We start from the raw sequence: 21,427 nt of genomic DNA, 5'->3' as shown, positions 1-21,427 counted from the left end.
CCAGGGTCTGTTCTCAATGGGTGCTAGGTGCCATTTAGCCTTTCCCGAAGAAAAATGCCCTATGCATGCGTTGTTTTCAGCTGTACAAACTGTTTAAATTTTTATTACTGACTTCCTGTGAGGCCATGAATGTGTACAGGGTTAAGGTTAGTTCTGACTGATTATTGGATGAGTGCAAGGAAAAGGGACGGGGTGAGAGTGATGTCGGTTTCTACAGTGTTTGACCCTTGTGGTGAGCTAACAATATGACTAGATTACAGATTACTTTTACATGGACATATTCCTTTTGTTTTGCTGCTCCAGACAATTTTTTATTTGGTGCATGAGGGGGCAAAATGGCTCTTTCAATCGTAAAATTGCAGATAACTGCAATAGCACATTGTCAGTACAATTGCTTTTCCCTTTGAGGGACATAGCAAAGGTTTGGAGTAGAGGACCAAGATGGCTATAAAAGCTATGAATCAATCTCATAGAAGGATGCGTTCAAATCCTTCAGGATCCCCCAAGCAAGCTGACACCTGTGCTTATATGGATGTGCTATGTCGACGGTGGAAATGACCACGTGTGTGACCTATTGTTCTCTTCTGCAGTTGTGTAATGAGGGTTAACAGCTATGTGATTAGAGTCCCTCCCCGCAGTCACCGCATGGTTGCTGCAGCACAATGACACTGGTCATCACATGCATATAAAGAAGGCAAAGACAACCACCTGCTTGGCTGTGAAGAGGAGCAATCACATGGAAAACCAGGACACACACAGTCACCCTCATTCACTATCCATCCTCCACAAGACAATGGACACATGCAAACAATGATTTGGTCTCTGTATAACAGCCACGCACACACAGTGCAATTAACAAATGCCACAGAAAGTAAAGTACACACAAACTATCAAAGTTCATGTGCCAGCAAACACACACATACATTTGTGTGTTGCAGTTAACACTGTGAGATGAGACAACCCCATTTGCATGTAATCCCATCTGTGTGACGGAGCTGGTCGCTGGTTAACACCCTGAGATTGGGTCTCTGTAAATCCACCTGATGCCCCTCGGTCTCATTTTCATCTCCCACTTTTCATTTCTCGCTTGCTCACTCCTTTCCTAAAATACTTCCTACTGTCTCTTTCTCTTTGCGGTGGTAAGCAAGGCACTGCAGGAGACATGAACCAGAAGTGCAGATTGTAGTTGCTATGGAATAAACAGGAAAAAGAAGCAAAAAAGGATTGGATCCAGAGGGCAGGGAGCGAGGGGTTGCTGATTGCATCTCAGCTGTCCTAACTGTCAATCATGCCCCTGGTGTGGCGCGCCATCACTCATCAAGGTGACTGTGGTGCACTTTTGTCTGGCTACGTGTGTGTGTGTGTGTGTGTGTGTGTGTGTGTGTGTGTGTGTGTGTGTGTGTGTGTGCGTGTGTGTTTTCAACTGACACCCATCTCCTGACAGCTACTTTCCCGGTGCTAAGCAAGACATCGTTCATCACGGAGGAGACACAGGCTGACAGAAACAAAGAGGACCGAGGGATGAGGCCCACCTTCGGCTGATGACAAAAGCGCTGATGAGCAGGAGGAGGAGCACCACGCTGCCAACCACAGACACCAGCAGCACCGTAGAGTTTGTTCCATCGCCGATTATAGGAGCTGGCACTGTGAGTGTGGAGAGAGTGAAACGATGAGTGAAAATGAGAAATACAGTCTGCGTTTCAGTAATTGACACCGCATGCACCCTCTCACACACACACACACGTGCGCCAAAGTACACACACCCCTTTGTTTTTTACGATTCCCCATAAAGTCTACGGCTGTGTGCCTCTTTGAAAGACAATGACATCCCATTGGGATGTGTGCTTGACCATGTTATTATCATGCACTGCTGTTCGGATCTGCATCACAAAAGGGACACCTGGTCCCTCTATCAGCTCTCTAACCGTGCACATCATAGTATGGCTTTCAGTTTTTCCTGTTTTCCTTGTGCTGTTAGCTTTCAGCCTATTCTGTGCTGCCTCAAACCTTAACCATATTTGGTATCTTTCAAAGCTTTTAACACTTATCTTAGTTTGTGGGGTTTTTTTTTTTTTTAAGTTTTAGAGCCTTATTATGATCTCATTTAAGTCTCAAAACACAGCGATCAGCAGCATTTCAGTCAAAATAATATAATTTTTCAAAAACTCATAAAGGTTGAACCCTTACTGGCACACCCTCTGAGACTCATTGCAACGTGAATAATGGTGACTCTTCCAGTTGCAAGTCAGGTGTTGCAGTAGGATAATTTATCTTTCAAACGCGATAGCTATTTTGACAAATCTCCCTGCGATACAAAAGTCACTCGTAAAAGATGATGCTACTGCAGAATTTTGCAAGAGTAGGTTCCGCCATGCACAAATGTCATGGCTTAAGACCCGGCCGCAGAAAACTTTCAGAAGCAATGATAAAATAAAACAAAAATAGACACGTTTTAAAAATTATTTTGTAAAAACTATATACAATTTTATGTAAATGCATATGAAATCTAGAAATAAGTGTGATTATTTTATTTGAAAAATAAACAATTTATTCTCAGGGTCCAAGTTGGGCTCTAGCGTTCACTACCAGCAGTGGGAAAATTAAACTAAGTTAAAAGTTGCAGTGGTTATGTAACGGTGTGAACATTTAATTTCATGGTTATTCTGACCAAAATTGTTAAGTATATCATTATTGTCACGGTATTGTTGAATGTGCTTAAAAAGTACTTCATATTTAAAAAAGTTTACCTTTTTTTTTTTTTATAAATAACTAATAAACAAGAGACACATAATTTACTTTCCTTGGCAGAAAAATCATAAAATAGTCTCCTGGCTTTTAAAAAGCCATATTATTGTTATTTGGGTGTTTAAATATGTTTATCTTCTTCCATTTTAATTTGTAAAGGTTTTCGTGTTCCTTATATGACGTCATGTACATTTGTGCGAGACAGTTGTAACAGCTACAACAATAGCCATCTTATTCAGTCGAACAAAGATTTCACGATGTTAACTTCAAATTTTAACAAATAAAGACATGTATTTGTGTTTTGTTGACATATGCTAGCCATTGGTGGTGCTTTCATATATGTTTGCGTTTAAAAAAATATTGCACCATTTACAAGCTTTGTCACTCGGGATGCTAAAAAAATATGACGGACTATACAGGATAATGAGTAAACAAGTTAAAAAAAAAATGAAATCAAGAACGCAGCCTCCAAGCTAATGAGTGTTGTGTTTCGCCATTTCGGATTAAAGTGAAAAGCACCAAACCACAACTTTCTGCAATGGCAATTACATTTGTTGTTGCTATTGCCGTCTAAAACCAGATGTTTGGCAAGTACTAAACAATGGATGCTAAAAACACATTGCATGTCACTCACACATCAAACAAGGTTATAGGCTCTAGAAATGAAACACCGGGTCTGTACCGATAATAGGTCTGCATTCATTTTGTGCTTTATATTTTATGTTAGGCTTGTCTTTGTTTCATACACAATATGTAACAAATAAGTAGGCTTAAATCACTGCAATGTCTGTGCCATCTTGCCCACCAAAAGTTTGTGGTAATGCAAGCGTGTCTGTTGGCTCAGAAAGTTGCGGACCACTGGCCCGAAAGGGCTTGACTCACCAGAGTTAGTCATGAACTCAAAAGGTCCGCTGCATTCCCCATAGCCGGCCGCTGTACGTGCACGCACATGGAACACATAAGAAGTTAAGGGAGTGAGACCCTTGATGTCTGCGTTCCTGGATGAGGTTTTTATGATCCTGTAGCTTTTTTCATTCTGGTCCTGCATTGGGGGGGGGGAAATCAAATAAGACCGGAGAAACAACAAGAAAATACAACTTTTACAAAACAGGCAATGTTTCAACCATTTACCTTTTCATAATACTTGACCTCATACTCAAGGATCACCCCGTTGGCTCGTTCTGGAGGCTGCCAGACCAGCGAGATGGTGTGTCTGGTGATGTTCTTGGCTTGGACGGATGTTACTGGGGATGGGGCTAAACAAAAGAAAAATATATTAAATTCTGCTGTTTTTGACTATTATTTCATTGTGTTTTCATCTTTAGAGACAATAAGTCTGTTTTCGGTTGCCTTCCTAAATCCCCGGCTCTTTCATCCCACTGAAAAACTCATACAGTGGGCCACATCACAAGGCATTTACTTGTGTTGGCTTCTATTTAAAAAGCTGTGCGACCACAATGCTGGATTGACAAAAATGATTGCACAATAGTACTCCTGGTTGGAATCCATAAGAGTTGTCCAAATCTCCCTCATATGACACTTGCCTAGCGGTGGTAAAATAATGACATCCTTCTTTTTAAACATATCTTCAGGTCACCCTGGGATACCATATGATGCTGCAAAATCCACAGCAGAAAGCAAGACAAATGATAACAAGACTGTTGCCTTTTTTGTCTTCCACAGAGCCAATCAATTGGTTTTCATTAAAGCTCCACTGAGCGATCTTATCGTGAACCATTTCTGCAGCAGCTGATAATGAGGCCATAATTCAGGCACCAGAGCTATCTGTGTTCTGCCGCCTTTAACACGGGAAGGTTAAAGTAAAGATAATGGCTTATTCCCAAGTCCTACCTCTTGTGTCACTACTGCACAAATCAAACCTCTATCTTCCGGAAGCTTGCCAACATTAAAATTGGGTCATACATACCCAATAAGAGAAAAATCAATGAGCATAGAGCAGACTTGTAAAAAAAAACTTATCCCTGGCCTGAAAAAACACAGGTGGACATTAGGACCAAAGATTATTTACTAATTCAAGGCAGCTAGAAACTTTTCTGTAGGAAATTAATCACATCTAGACACGTCAACCAACCAAACAACTTCCCCCTTCTTCTGGTCAGGCAGCATTTGATTCAATCTAAATGTTCAAAAGGAATCTTTATTTGACCTATACTTCTCAGTGACACTGTAACCTTCCTGACTCCAGGCCATCTGTCTTTTAAAACATTACACTGGAGTGATTAATGAGGGGTTCACCGTGCACCGATCATGATCGCATTATCTATGACATTATATACATTCTCATCACTTTGACCGGAGGCTCCAGGGAGCCGAGCATTTAAGCTTACGCTAACAAAACCCTGCTTTTAGTCGAGGATTGAGTTTAAACGGGCCTGGAATCCAAGCACCAGCAAAGGGTTGGGTTTCAGTTGGGTAAAAAAGCAGCAGGAGTGGCACTTTCAGTGGGACTCGTGGGAGCTGAGATGGAGATGAAGAGGTATGGCATTGCAGACATCTCTTGGTAAAAGGATTAACCCAAGGTTGTGTCATCCCATTGGCCTAATGTGTTGCATCTCTGTTAAACAATTATGCGGCAGCCGTTTGTAGCTCTCGATCAATCTTACCCAGTCTGAGAAAGACAATTTGAAGGGCCCCGTGGGATTGAGCCAGGACACTCCAGCTAAGAAAGAAAATCCCACAAAAGGTCACAGACCTTCGTAATCCAAACATCCATCTTTTCTATGAATATGACAGATATGGAGAGTTAATTGTGTTCTGCCTCTCTTGGTGCATTTTTATTTCTCCCTCAGCTAATGTGAGGATGAAGATGAGTGGACCTTTGATTGGTTCCTCCTGAGGTTTCACTAACACGAGACAGCCAGGTTACAAACAGCAAAGACAGTAAAGGGGTTACTGTATCTATCAAGGCCATGTTTTTTGACTTAATGAAGAAAAATCCCAGGAATGCATAAAAAGAAAGCTGATCAATGGACATGCTTTAAATATTTTAAAATCATGTCTGTCCTGAACAGAGAAGCTTGACCTGAGGCAGCATTTTGGGCAAACTGCGCTTAGACTATCTGGCACCTCCTTTAATAATATTTAATCATCAATTAGTTTTGATTTTATATAGTGCTCCTGTGATTAGTTGACGTAAACAACCATGAAAATTAGTCAAATACATTTTTTGTATTCGATCCTCCATTTTGCCGTTGTCCAGGGGTGGGTAGAGTAGCCAAAAATAAGTAAGAGTACTGTTACTTCAAAGAAATATGACCCAGGAAAGAGTAAAAAGTAATCATACAAATACTTAATTGAGTAAGGGTAAGTATTCAGTGAAAAATGTACTACAAAAGTACATAGTAGCTGGTGAGTAACTTGTGAATTATTTCGTAGTATTTATGTTAGCATACATGTATGCGTAGCTAAACATAAAAAACATTGGCAACTTAACCCATCGTGTATATTTAAACATTTCTACAAACTAGGAATATAACAATATGGAATATGTATATTACGATTATTGTCACCAAAATTGTAACGGTCATTATTATCGCGATATTGTAAAGGAATGTGAATAAGGACGGAAATCTTTTGACCTAGTTATTAAAATATATATTAAATACACACTTTTCGATAACCCATTATTTTTTTGTGTTTCTTATGCTTCACTGATAAGTAGGGATGTCCGATAATGGCTTTTTTGCCGATATCCGATATTACGATATTGTCCAACTCTTAATTACCGATTCCGATATCAACCGATACCGATATATACAGTCGTGGAATTAACACATTAATATGCCTAATTTTGTTGTGATGCCCCGCTGGATGCATTAAACAATATAACTTTACCATGAATTGATTTACGTGGACCCCGACTTAAACAAGTTGAAAAACTTATTCGGGTGTTACCATTTAGTGGTCAATTGTACCGAATATGTACTGTACTGTGCAATCTACTAATACAAGTTTCAATCAATCAATCAAAAACAAGGTTTTCCAAAATAAGAGAACAACTTCAACTCCAGTTATGGAAAAAAGTGCCAACATGGCACTGCCATATTTATTATTGAAGTCACAAAGTGCATTATTTTTTTTAACATGCCTCAAAACAGCAGCTTGGAATTTGGAACATGCTCTCCCTGAGATAATCCTAATACCCACTACAACTATGGGAAATACTATACTTTGACTTTCACAAAGTGCATTTTTTTTTTTTTAAACATGCCTCAAAACAACAGCTACAAAAACAATGAAGGCACACAGCTTCAGTCCAGAGTGTACTAGGGCATACTTGCCAACCTTGAGACCTCCGAATTCGGGAGATGGGGGGCAAAGTTTGGTGGTAGCGGGTAGCGTCCCGGAAGAGTTAGTGCTGCAAGGGGTTCTGGGTATTTGTTCTGTTGTGTTTATGTTGTGTTACGGTGCGGATGTTCTCCCGAAATGTGTTTGTCATTGTTGTTTGGTGTGGGTTCACAGTGTGGCGCATATTTGTAACAGTGTTATAGTTGTTTATACGGTCACCCTCAGTGTGACCTGTATGGCTGTTGATCAAGTATGCCTTGCATTCACTTATGTGTGTGTAAAAGCCGCTAATATTATGTGACTGGGCCGGCACGCTGTTTGTATGGAGGAAAAGCGGACGTGACGACAAATTGTAGAGAATGCTAAAGGTAGTGCCTTTAAGGCACACCCCTAATAATGTTGTCCGGATGGAAATCGGGAGAATGGTTGCCCCGGGAGATTTTCGGGAGGGGCACTGAAATTCGGGAGTCTCCCTGGAAAATCGGGAGGTTGAAACCGGTACCGATAATTTCCGATATTACATTTTAAAGCATTTATCGGCCGATAATATTGGCAGGCAGATATTATCGGACATCTCTACTGATAAGTATTATACTAGTTTTAATGGCTCAGCTTTCATTGTTTAAAATATTGGTTTATTAAATATTTCTGATGGACGTTGTGTCCTACTATGTTTAGCAGTCCTTGAATGCAACGTAAAACACCTCTGTCTCTTTTCCTCTGAATATAAATAAATACATACAATGATGATATAAATATATGTAGCAATTGGGAAGAAACTCAAAGTAACTACAGTATTTTTGAGACTAAAAGCCTCTACTTTTTTCCTGAACTTTGAACCATCTTATAAAACGGTGTGGCTAATTTATAGATTGTTCTTCGATATCTGCCATAATGTTTTGTATTTAACAAATTGTTGTCATAAAACACAGACACGGACACTGAACAGGTGTGTTATTGTTTGTGCTATGGTGCACTCTTTTGGACAAGTTCGCTTACTGCAGGTGCAGGGGGTTGAACGTCTACGGTATTTCCTTCTGTTCAGTGCCTTGAACCGGAAGTAAAAGTGTTGTTCCAGCCTCTAGTTGTCCATAGCGTTTCTACGCATACGGATTCTTCATTCATCACTCCAAGCAACATTTGTACGTTTTACAATAAAGCTAAAACAATTCATTCTTACTAAGCCATCACATTTTTGATAGTAGGGTTTTAATGCATATTTGTACGTGCTATCGGAATGTTATAACGCTAGCGTCGTTAGCATGAGCTAACATGCTAACAAGTTTACAAGTGTCTGTGTTAGTATTATTAACTTACAAATGACATCGTTTTTCTCTTGTTTCCGTTTCAAAAATTATTCAGTAAATTCACCAAAACGTCACCGTGAAGTTAAGTCTATTTAGCTGAATGGAGAGCTAGATTCCGCAGCGAGTGGGTCAATTATGATGACTTCTGTTTTCTTTGATCAGCCGTTTTACTGCTGTGTTACAGACACCGTTTGAAACAATTAAGGTAGTAAATGTAAACATTTACTAAATCTTTCTGTGTAAATAACTACTTTCACAACATGTATATCTGCGGCCTATAGTTTAGTGCAGCTAATATATGGGAAAGAAAAAAAAATCTCCTAAAATGTAGTGGGTGCGGCTTATATATATGTGTTCTATAGTCCGGAAAATACGGTAAGTAAAAGTTGTTTTTCACAAAAATACCCAAGTAAAAGTAACAGTTATGTTGCATTCAAACTAGTTGGACATGTACAATTTATCAAAAACTTACTCAAGTAAATGTAACACAGGAAATGCAGCTACCCACCTCTGCCGTTAAAAGCCTATTTATGTTTGGTATCACAGTGGGCAGAGGGGCTCGCTAGATGGAGCAGCTAACTAAAGTATGTCCATACACAGTGGGGAGCCGCTCCTACAAATTACTAATCCTCGTCTCTGCGGCGGCAAATAATCCTAATTTCTTAGACGTGTAATAAACACTGAAAGATTGGAGAAACACCCAGTATGAAAGACCAGGAGGAGATTAGAAGCCATGCTAACCGCTAAGATAAGGAAGCAGTTATGGAAAAATTTGAAGTTAATTTAAAGTACCAATGATTGTCATACACACACTAGGTGTGATGAAATCTGTCCTCTGCATTTGACCCATCCCCTTGTTCACCCCCTGGGAGGTGAGGGGAGCAGTAAGCAGCAGCGGTGGCCGCGCCCGGGAATAATTTTGGTGATTTAACCCAATTCCAACCCTTGATGCTGAGTGCCAAGCATGGAGGTAATGGGTCCCATTTTTATAGTCTTTGGTATAACTCGGCCGGGGTTTGAACTCACAACCTACCGATCTCAGGGCGGACACTCTCACCACTGAGGCCACTGAGTAAGTTAAAGCAAACATTACCGCATGCAAACATGGAGCATGGTTGGATTCATTAGTGAATTACACTTGTATTTGTACCTGATACCAATACTCTGTGGGATAAGCCCCTTCCCTACCTCAATGCTGTCTTTATACTGCTTACGAGAAAAACTCACACTGGATTTGGGTTGTGTGTTTGAGAGTATTTGCACAAAACACTGTTTGATGAGTCAGGGCGCTTGTCTTCGAAAAGCATCATTCATTGCTTACGCTACGAGGAGCAGATGCCATCAGCACAAGCTGTCGTGCGAATATGTGACCGATCACAGTTCAACATTTAACAAAGCAAGACCGAGGCGCACATGTGGTTGCCAGATTGAAGCCCGGCTGCCAAACTGGAGCCCACCCCGTTTTTTTCTGTCACCAAAAAAAAAAAAAAAAGTTAAAGACCGAGCTATATTTCGCAGTGTCAAGAAAATGGCTTCTGCTTACAAGATCCGTTACCAGCCCTTGTAACGGCTGCTTCCATCTCTCCAAACACATTTGCACATGTTCGTTTTGAAACATACACACTCCTCCTCCCCCGACATACATATATGCTTTCTTGTGCTCAAATTCACATTTACTCACCTACGTTTGCCAAGAATTTAGTACAGTGACATTAACACCTCCATGTTTTCCTCTGTTGTCACAATATACACATACAAAAGTGCTTGATCCCATAAAGGGAAAAAACATACAGCCAGGGGTCAGTTCAAAGCTGGGCCAAGCACCCTCCAGCCCCCCAACTCCCTCTCCTCTTGGAGTTTGGGTGATAGGGTTACACCCTGACTGAATAATGCCAGTGGAATTGTACATGTCGAGGCAAGGACTCCTTCATGCACACACGCCTGGTTACAGATTCATGCACACGCAATCAACAGCGCTAATGTGTTAATTTTCTCTTGGCGTGCCTCTCCACTGCACTTCCATCGATCCTCCTCACAGTCCAAAAATCTGCGCGCGTTCCTCCATTCCAACCTGCCAACCTCGCCTCTTCCTGTGCGACTGAAACTCTAACTTTTACGGGAAGGCGGAGGAGGCTGGGCCGTCTTCTCCACAGCGGTTATAAATCCTAATAAATCTATCATAATAAATGCATAATCCACCATGTCTGGATGAAGGGAGGCTGCACGGGGAGGGGGGACAGCCGCAGATGACGCGCCGCATTACCAGAGGCTGAAACCAGAGATTCCAAAGCCTCGACTGAGCATTAGCGGAAAGAAATCCAATCAGTCTGGAGATATTCTCTTTAACAAACACGCCCTGGCAAACACCAGAGACATGCACACATAGGGGACATTGTTTAAGCAGCAGACTGTTTCTTCATTCATATAATAACAGGCTGGATCTCACTTTTTATCATCCACACAGACACATTATATCTGCAAGTTCCATATAGCAAATCCGAGGGAAAGGTTGTGACGAGCCGAAAGCAACATTTGTGTCATTAAACCTGGAAGTAGCAGATTAGTCATTTTGTGTGCGGGATCGCACTTGTTGGGATTGTTTGTTTCAGTGCACCTAGTGTTGTAACGATACCAATATTTTGGTACCGTACCGGTACTAAAATTATTTCGATACTTTTCTAAATAAATGGGGCCACAAAAAAATGCATTATTGGCTTTATTTTGACAAAAAATCTTAGGGTACTTTAAACATATGTTTCTTATTGCAGTTAAGTCCTTAAATAAAATAGTGAACTTACAAGACAACTTGTCTTTTAGTAGTAAGTAAACAAACAAAGGCTCCTAAATAGTCTGCTGACGTATGCAGTAACATATTGTGTCATTTTCCATCTTATTATTATGTCAACATTATTAAGGACAAGTGGTAGAAAATTAATTATTAATTTACTTGTTCATTTACTATTAATATCTGCTTACTTTATCTTTTAACATGTTCTGTCTACACTTTTGTTAAAATGTAATAATCACCACTTATCACCTGTTCTTGATATCATTACAGTGGATGTTAGGTGTAGATCCACCCATGGCGTGGTACGTTTCAGAGGCGATATAGTACCGAAAATGATTCATTAGTATCGCGGTACAATACTAATACCAGTACAACCCTAGTGTACACCGTGTCCTACTATAGCGAACCGTCCAACTTGACTCCAGGGTGCACTCCATTACAGCTCCTATACACATGGCTATCTGGCAGCGCTCTCAGCTCTCCCACAGGCAGCACAGCCATTCATCTCTATCTTCCTGACCCTATCAGATAAATCAAGCCACTGTGTCCTCGAATTGCCGGTCCAAACCCCATTCATGACATGCACTTTTGCCAGGGATGGAAATTAGCGATAAAAAAGCGACACAAAAAGGGCACTTAGCTTGCCACCCAAGAGCAGAGCAGTAAAGAAGACCAAAGTAATGATCGACTTTAAGTGGCGGAGAGCAGGGAGGGATGACGAGAAAAGACCAGGGTTGTAAAATCCATTTGCACAACAACCAGTTACAAAATGCCGAAATGACAAATCAACGGGAGGCTTTAAACACACCCACGGGTTTACAGGTCTCTTCTCCCACTCTGAAAGGCAGAATGCATTGATGGGCATATTGTCCTTTAATAATTATACTAACATATCTAGAAGCCTCTTTGGATCGATACAACTCATTTTATTCATAGCTAGACCTCTAAATAAAACGCCTCACCACAGGCATACATACTTGTGTGAAATATAGCAAGAAATAATTTCACATGGAAAGGAATCTATCATTCCCCACATCATCTAACTGTCACACAAATTGTCCACATCATTCTTGTTTTAGAATGCAGATTAACTCCCAGACAGCGGTACAGCGATGTGCTCTATTTTAAACATGAGCTCACATACAGCTACGGTTAAGAGGCTGTTGTTGTTGGGATGTAGAAATCTAGTTCCACCGGAATATATGCCATGTATTTAAACACACGTTTAAAATGTATAGTGCAGCTATTTCAACATGTCACAAATTGTTGTCATAGGGGTGAACATGACGGCGATTCGGTAAATTGGGTCAATCAGCGTTACCAATGTCCATTTGAGCTGACATATATAAGAATGAATCAATACAACACCGACTGCGTATGGATATCGATTATACAGTACACTTTGACTGCGCAATGAACATATGAGCCAGTTCAAAAATGTATTCTCTAAAAAAATGGCAGATGGATGCAGGAGCGTTCTTGGATGGGTTTCTTTTAATAGTACCGCTGGAAGTAAACACCTTCCCTCTGGCTCTTTATTGGCATCCCTCTCCCACAAACTAAATCAAACCTAGTCTGATCAGCTTACCAGCCTGGTTGGTGGTGACGGTCACAGACACCGCCTGTTCTGGCCCGGGGCTCTGTGGCGAGACGCCATTCACCGCCCACACCTCAAAGGTGTAATTAGTATGGGCCTGCAGCTCATTGATGGACACTCTGGTTCCCTTCAGACTCAGCTGCTGGGGGCTAAAATGGATGGCGTTGCCACACGGTTGACACCGCCGGCCGTCAGGCCCGCAACGTTTACACACTACGTTGTAGGTCAGATCCTGCCGTCCCCCAGAGTTCCTTGGCGGGCTCCACTCTAGGTTGACGGAGGTCTCGTTCACATTAGAGATGAGGTGAAGCGGCGCTGTTGGTGGTCCTACAGAGGAGAATGAAGAAGTTGGTGGTTAGAACAAATGCTAAGCAGGTAACGAGTTACTGTACATTAACATGTAGTTGTGGTTGAACTTTATTATATCCTAGTAACTAAGCCTGTTCAAATCTCTGTTGGGGCATCTATGTGAAGAGCTTTCATGTTTTCCCTGTGTGTGTGTGTGTGTGTGTGTGTGTGGGGAGGGGGGTTCTCTGGCTAATATAGTCCTGCTTCCTCCCACATTCCAAAAATATGTCAGGTTAGGTGGAGACTCTAAATTGTCAATAGGCGTGAATGCAAGTGTGAATGGTTGTTGGTCTATATGTACGCTGGGATTGGATGGCGATCAACCCAGGGTGTACCCAGCCTCTTGCCCAACATCAGCTGGCTCCAGCTTACCCACGACCCTAATGAGGATAAGCGGTATGAAAAATGGATGGATGGATAACTAATCCTCTTAATAAATCCACTATTCAAATCAAAATCAGGAGGAACCTGTTTAACACAACCCTATTTTGTGTTCTAGTGTTGTAAACGTCATCATTATTCCTGAGCAGGGATACAACTACTGTCTAGTTACACAGCATTAAAACATACACAAAGTGACTTATTTTTAAGTAACTTTCAAAATAATAATTAATAATAATAATAAACAATAAGTATGTACCTAGATTCTACCACAGCAACAAACAAATATATATTTTTTTAGATTGTTAGCCACTGGAAGAAATGTGTGCATGTACGGAAGCTTTATTGTGATTGTAGTCAAGACAACCAAATTAAAGCAGCAGCTCTGTTAGATAAGAGTGTGAAGTATCATATGAAAACACAAGGATGAAAAAAATTAAAGAAAACTTTATCAAAAAACTACCTTATTGCAAAAATCCCGTATTATCGTCTATGGTTATTTTCAGTTCAATTTCTGTTGACTACCACTTATGTTAACATCCATTTATGTCGACTTAAGTCAGCCAAACGGCTTCCACTGTAAATACCAAAATAAAAGGAAAAGCAACACAATCTGATAGGATCCAATACACAAATTATCCATTGACAAAGATAATACTGCCAAGTTTAAAATATAATTATTTTATAATTTTTACAATTGTACTTCGACGTTTCTGATAGCTAACCGTTGTGTGCGCATCTAAACTGTAAAATGTAATCGCATTTTTAAAAAAATATTTTAATTGTGCCTATGTCCCTACAGTACTTTGTTGAATGTATGTTAGAAGTTAAATTCAAACATGTATTGTTCCCTTTTAATGCCCTGACTATCAAAGCAAGGGAGGATCCCATTTCAACTGTGTTCATTGAATAAAATCTAATCAACCGACAGGTTTATTCATATGTCGACTCAGTTGGAGATGGCAAAGTGCCAAAGCTTGCATACAACAGAAGGCCTTTATGGCTGCCACTCAAGAACTACAGGTTTGCATTGGACCTTGCTATTGAGCACATCCACCGACCTCTCCTTTGATCTACTAGTTTTATATGCAAGAGGCAATGCAGACATGTGACGCAGACTCCCCTCATCATCAATTTCAATGTACATGTAAGCGCCACTGTAATGAATGTTTTTTGTGTTGCTTTCAAACATAAGACTTGGTAATTGACTTAACCCCCCCACACCCCATCCCACTCTCTGTCTCTCTCTGACTAATGAACGCTGGCGAGCACACTGGAGGGGATCGATGCACGCTGAAATATGAAATCTAGTCAGTTGGCAGACTAATCATTTTGCAAAGGAAATTAATTATCGGCTTTATTTTTAGAAGAGTATAATGACAATGAAAGATGTCACAAAGAGGCTGAGAGCAGCGAAGGGGACAGACGATAAATGTCCACAGAAGGCTTATGTGAGTGTTTGTGCACAAATGTTGCTATACAACAGTAGTTTGACACATGATGCAGTTGGAAAGGTTCGTTGACTGAATGTCTATGGAATGTGGATGCAAACTGTAGAAATTTCTTGAGGGGCAAAACTGGAAGTTAGGGATGTAATGACGACTGGTATTAATGATAAACTGTGGTAAAATTAGACTTACCATTCCAAATTGTAATTATCACGAAACCGTGATTGAATACCGCACTTTATGAACGGTAATACTGCTCATTTTCTAGAGAAGCAACTGTTGTGCTGATGGCTAGCTACAGTAAATGACACAGTAAGGCATTATAACTTATTTCCCCATTACATATGTCATACCCCGATCTACACTTGTATAAACCCATTGCTGTCTGAGCATCTAAGCTGTTCAATTATGCACTATGATCCTACAGATTGTACTCTCTTTAGGGCCTTTCACAAATCACCAGTTTAGATGGCGTGTCTCAACGATGGCAGAAAGCCTTTTTTCAAAACTTTTGGAACACGGCGACAACACGGATTGGCAGAATCATGCAGTGCCACCTTGTAAGACCATAATACTCTGGCACCTCCTTTCAGTTACCCTGTTCATATTGTGAAGGTCCAGACGGAAAATGTGTTTGGAGGATTATGTCGGTGTTGTTACTGTATTATCACGCATCTTGCAGTGCAAACGGCGCAGTGCCATTCTTTACACTGTGAAAGGCATTTTGAACACGGTCCATTTGAAACCACCAAGAAAAAATTCAATGTTAAATTTTTTGGGGCGGCTCCCCGCAGCTTTCAGGGTTCATGGCGAATGAGTGACGGATGACCAGGGCTTGTGTTAACTCAGTCTTTGGCAGAGCACGGAAAACCGCCATGAATCGCCATCTAAACCGGCAATGTGTAAACGCCCTTTGGGACAGAGTGGTAGATGTGAAGATCCATACACGGACAGAAGGTGAACCCACGTGACGTCATATAAACCAGAAATTAAGTTGCAACCACAATTTTGCCTTCATCATTAAACACTCTAAAACCTTTACAAATTAAAAAAGAAGAAGATATACATATTTCAACAATTAAAAAAAAGAATACTTAAGTACTTTTTGAGCACATTCAGTAATAATGTGTAGATAAATGTTCATGTCATTATCAAATTAAATCAAACTTTATTTGTATAGCACTTTTCATACATATAACATGTAGCACAACATGGTTTTTTTTTTTTAAGTACCTCTTCCCCAATTGCATAACCCTAGGCTCAAACAGGCCCATCAGAGCCACGAGTGCAAAGGGCTCCCGCTGAGGAAATGCTGGAAATAACCCTAAACAAAATGATTATTATGATTCAATATAATTAGTAAAATGTATCACTATAAAAATGTTAACCTAAAATGTTATAAATTGACAGTTGCAAAATAAATGCTAGTACAATATAAATAAACACATAGTTAAAAAATAAATAAATAAAATAAAATAAATAAGAATATTAATAAAACACCAAACCAAAAAATATATATTTCAAAAAAGTAGGTATTAAGCTTGTTTATAAAAATCATAACATTCCATCCCTACTGGAAGTGTTACTAAAAGTATTGCTAAGTAAAAGGTTGTATTATAAGTAACACTCGTAGTGACAGTCTTTAATCAAAAACAAAAACTACTAACCACGTCTAATTAGGTATTATATTTCACTTCTGTAACAGTGTCCTTTAAGGCAGAGTATTATTACTGTCTTCCCTGGCTTCAAATGCCGTCTCAGTGCTATTTCAACCACCTTTGACTGCACCTGTTGCTATCCCAGAAGGCATCAGGGGGAGCATGGGAGAGCTGTTAGCTTTGAGTGACACTTTGTAATTAATCCGGAGAGAGTGTGTGGCAAGGGGAAATGGATTGAGGACCACCGGCCACTCAAAATGGCTTTAACATGCATAGTGACACTTTCAAAAGTTTGTCCAAAATAAAGTTTGAGCTAACAGCTTCCCCCATGCCCCCCCTCTCCTTTCCATTCATTTATAGGCAGGCAATTTGCTCAAACCATTAGTTCTTTCTTTCCCGTCAACCCATGCTTCATCTGTCTTTCTCATTTTTACTCCATTTTCTGAAACGTCTCTCCTTCCCATCCTCCTTCATCCTACTTTCCTGTTGTCTCTTTCGATCAGCATTCGTCAGCTGAGTTGTGCAGGGCTAAGGTGGAGAGCAGGCACAATTAACCAAGCATCAACCCCACTATTGCAATCCATCTGGGATGTATTCAATGCCTTACTCTGGTCTTCACTATTCCGTTTTTTGCATTCATCCTTCCCCTGTTTTTGCCAAACCAAACCACCACTAAGAAAACTGAGAAAATCTGAGAAACACATCAAGGGCCAAAAGAAACCCAAATTGCAGAACACCCCCTCTTTATAACCAGCAGGCAGCAACCAGCTCCCACGGGTGTCTGTCCGTGGCCCTCATTACTGCCCTGTGCTGAATGTATGTGTAGCTTTGCACACTAATATGTATGCATTGCTAGTACTGGCTGAGCAGCACATTTTATCTGAGAGATGTTCTCTACCCTGTTGGAATTATCCAAAGAAACCTGATCTTGTGTTTTGAAGAGAGGACAGATAAGCTTAAAAAATATCATGCCTTGTTGCATTTCCTGAGGCGGTCAGAAAACAATATTATTATTATAAGAAAAACATGAACACATAGGACAACCAGAGGGAGTTGTTCCCTCACACAATACTGAACACTTCAATTTATACCTATTTGAAATACAACAGGGATGCGGTAAGACAGGAAAAAATGTGATGTATGGTGTCCTTATTTTGTATTGACAGGCTATGGAAAAAGTCCAATATTTCTAACAGTTGGAATAAAAAACATTGTGAATAGGTGCTGAGAGGAAGACACCAAATTCTGGGATGCAAAGTGGTGTATGAGTGACAGCTGTAATTACAGAGCTCCGACATTTTGTGGTGAAAGGCAACGAAAAAGCACAAGAAAGGAAGCGACGATAAACAGGGGTAGAGGGGATAGTTCAAAGATCAACAGTTGACCGGCTGACGAGGGAGGGGGCTGCAAAGGTCAAAATCTTGCGAATGTCAAGTTCCTTGCAGTAGGAATAGGAACGTGGGAGATTGCGCTGCATTATCCAATAAAAGCAGCCCGTTAATGAGCTATGGCAGCTGTTGCTTGCAGCAGCCACAGCTGAATGCCACACTGACTAACAGGACAACGGGGACGATGTCAGCCAGTAACTTGATATGTACGTGATGCCACATAATTACTTTAGGAGCACTTATGATTTTATTTAACAATACATTTAGCTCTTATGATTTAGCTATGAATATGAATTGGTCGATGAAAGTGTAACAGGAGGCAAAGGCATTTTATTACATAAATATTGTGAATTTGACTTGACGTGTAGAAATTTTACAGTTTAGCAGTTATATTATCATGCATAACCTGAAATTACAAATATTAGGATCAGGATTATACATCTTTCATTAGGAAAATATTTCACAATCAAACATTGTTTTATCTTGCATACAGTATTTATCAAACTCTATAGAACAAATACAACCATTTGCATTGTTTTAGTTTCGAGTGTCTTGGGATCAAACTCTCATCTGATTCAATAAAATGTTGACTTGACTGATGAGTCCACAGGAACTTGACAGCTCATTTGGGTTGAATGGTAAGCCAACTATGAGCAAAGTAACTTAACAGATGTTTAAGTTAGTAGAAATTGCTTTATGACACAAACTCAGTCATACGTAAACATATGTCACGTGGGAGTATGATTGCTGTTATTTGGAGCAGAGTCAATTGACTTTTTGTGTGAAGTGGGTTTCGTTTTCTTCATACTTTGTGTACATTTCTACCAGAATGAACTCCAAGTACCATGACTCAGAGGGGGAATGGGAACTCAAAAGGAAAGGTATCATAAGAACGCATGATCGTCAATAGTATTAGTTACGGCAATCATTTTGAGTTTGGTAATAGAATGCAGCTGAATCATAAAAAAATAGAAGATATAGAAAACCAAAAGGGTTGTCTTTTCTCTCCTGCTGTTTTGCACTGTGGAAACTCAAATCTGGAATGTATTGGTTTATACCAAATTTGGATATCTAGCACTGTGACCGATCAGTAAGTACAACCTAGAATCAAAATACACCTTCAAAAACAGTCCCCGCTAGCGTTAGGCATGTGAAGTCTGAAAATAAATGACATCTACCAAAATCCTCTGCGCACGGCAGCGCAATGGCATGGAGCGCCCCAAACCGACACTGGATGTTTGCATTGTCACTTTAAAGACACTTCACTGTAAGGTGTTTTTTCTTAAATATTTGCTTGAAACAATGGATGTTCCCGGATAATTATTTGCACTTTAAATACTTGTTTGTAATAATGAATATGATTAGAACATTTTAGGATAATGATTGTGTTCAATTACAGTGTGTTTATCCTAAATATTCCTGCTACTTAATTTTACACACTATAGTATTTCTAAGTGGGGGTTTTTTGGAACATATACCACAATAACATTGTATCGTGGCATTGATACCGTAATAATCTCATACCGTAAGACTTTGATATTTTTACATCCCTAGATAGATTGTAGATTCCAATGCAAAATGGATGTACTTACGGGTGCAGGGCATGGATGCTGGGTCTGTTTCAGAGCGGAAGTATCCCTTGTCGCAGGTACAGGATGTGGAGCCCTCCCTGACGGAGTAACTATGGAGTGGACATTTGGAACAGGCCCCATCAGCGGCCAGAGCACGGTAGTAACCAATCTTACAGGCTAAAAGAGAAAAAGAGAAATAAAGTTTGGGTTACCATGACAGTTACCATGCATAGTGATGAAAAAAATATTTCAAAACACAATATTCCAAAACAAACACTTCTTCAACATTATGTTAGAACAGACAGTGCAAACATTCCTCTGAAACAAGAGACGATCAAATGACTATGGTAAAATGAAAGAAAGGCCATAGCTGTTGGCATTACAGACAGTTTGCTAACCAGGGGCTCTGCCTAACAAACACACACACACACACACACACACACACCTCAATCTGAAATAGTAAGGTAAGTAACACCCCATCTGGTCACAGTAGTCAGTTTTCTCTTTCGTGACAGTTTGATTGGGGGAGAGTGGGGCTCGTCTTTCAAGGAGTTTCTCCATCGTCTTTTTGTCTGTATATTGGCTGAGGGATTCTACTGAGGTTTTATTTCAGCCGGACTGCTGAAGCAGAGGAGGCGGACAAAAGAGCAATTATGTTAAAGGTGCGGCACAGGCCGTCAAAACACCGATTGGACCAAACAACCTGTCCCTCCAGGAGGCTGCCATGTGCAGTGAAAGGTATTGAGGCAAGACGATTGGTGGTTTGAGTTTTGGTAAATTGGTCATGGAGCGCACACTTGCTTAACTGGGGACATAACCAAGAGAAATAATAGTCCTGCACCAGACCTTTGCCAAGGTTAAAAATACAGCAAACTCGCTTATTCCTCTGACTTTGAGTCAACCCACAAAGTTTTGTGGAAGTAGTAGCGAACTAAGTAGTAAAATCAAATAGTGACACCCTTATAGTCTGTATGTGTAACTTGATCCCAAGCATGCACAACATACTGTACAGTACAACAGGTGATCATCATACTTAAAACAGTGCCTATTCACATACACAAGACTTAAGGTATAATAAAATCATACCAGCCAATTGACATTCCAGTAGACACGAACTAAAGAGGAAATTCCAGAAACCATCAAAATGCCAGGAAAATAAAGGGTATTTAGGGCCTCAGCGTCTACTCTTCAACAGCTGGATTAACGTAGCATGGTGTGCTGGGCTAGCTGCTACCTGCTGAGTCATTCTTTGCCTACTCCCACTCTCTTCATCAGGGCTAAATCCTTGCTAATGCTAAGCTAAGGGCCTCTTTGATTGTAGCCTGAGGGGGTGCGTGGAGCCTGCATTTCTTTTCTTCAGAGTTGCTCAAAAAAAAAAAAACGGGAGAGATTAGTCAGGTGGTGCTTCTTATTATCTCTCCATCTTTAATGGCCAGTCTCTAAAGACACTTTGGATTGGTGGGTATTGTTCCAAAGTGACAGAACCCATAGCTGCTTTAAAGGTTTGTACATGTGCGCTGACCAGAAAAGTGTCTGGAGTTGAGTGTGGGGTCAACCAGCTGTTTGAGATGATGCCCCTCAGCTAAAAACTGGAGAGAGAGTTAATTGAGTCCCATGCTTCACAGCCTTTGGGTTTGAGCTTCTTTAAAGAGACACAGTTTTAGGACAGGCTACCTCAAACTGTGCATGGTTGATGAGGTTTTTGCTCTTCGATTATTAAGCCATCCCAAGCTGATCCTTGAGCCCCCAGAGGCTATCCCAGAATTCTTTGCACAACTTGCAAATCCCTGTTTGCCATCTGACGTGTCCTGGAATATCTCTCCTGTGGGCTTTAAGCACTGCATTTTGAAAATGTGTTTAAAAATGTGATGTCAATGTAGGAGGGCTT

General features: G+C 40.4%; 1 protein-coding gene across 2 annotated transcripts in view; it reads right to left on the bottom strand.

Moving 5' to 3' along the window:
* Positions 1–21,427, bottom strand: part of epha4l (eph receptor A4, like) — a 102,160-nt gene that overhangs the window by 35,811 nt on the left and 44,922 nt on the right. For both annotated transcript variants that reach the window (XM_062067958.1, XM_062067959.1), the window contains exons 4-8: positions 19,561–19,716; positions 12,737–13,072; positions 3,877–4,001; positions 3,628–3,787; positions 1,533–1,644 (exon numbers count right to left, since the gene is read on the bottom strand). In XM_062067958.1, coding sequence (XP_061923942.1) covers positions 1,533–1,644; positions 3,628–3,787; positions 3,877–4,001; positions 12,737–13,072; positions 19,561–19,716 — 889 coding nt within the window. The remainder of the gene's footprint in view (positions 1–1,532; positions 1,645–3,627; positions 3,788–3,876; positions 4,002–12,736; positions 13,073–19,560; positions 19,717–21,427) is intronic.

The sequence above is a fragment of the Entelurus aequoreus genome, linkage group LG13 (genome assembly GCF_033978785.1).
Source record: "Entelurus aequoreus isolate RoL-2023_Sb linkage group LG13, RoL_Eaeq_v1.1, whole genome shotgun sequence".
NCBI lineage: Eukaryota > Metazoa > Chordata > Actinopteri > Syngnathiformes > Syngnathidae > Entelurus > Entelurus aequoreus.
This window is presented reverse-complemented; position numbering and strand designations above follow the sequence as displayed.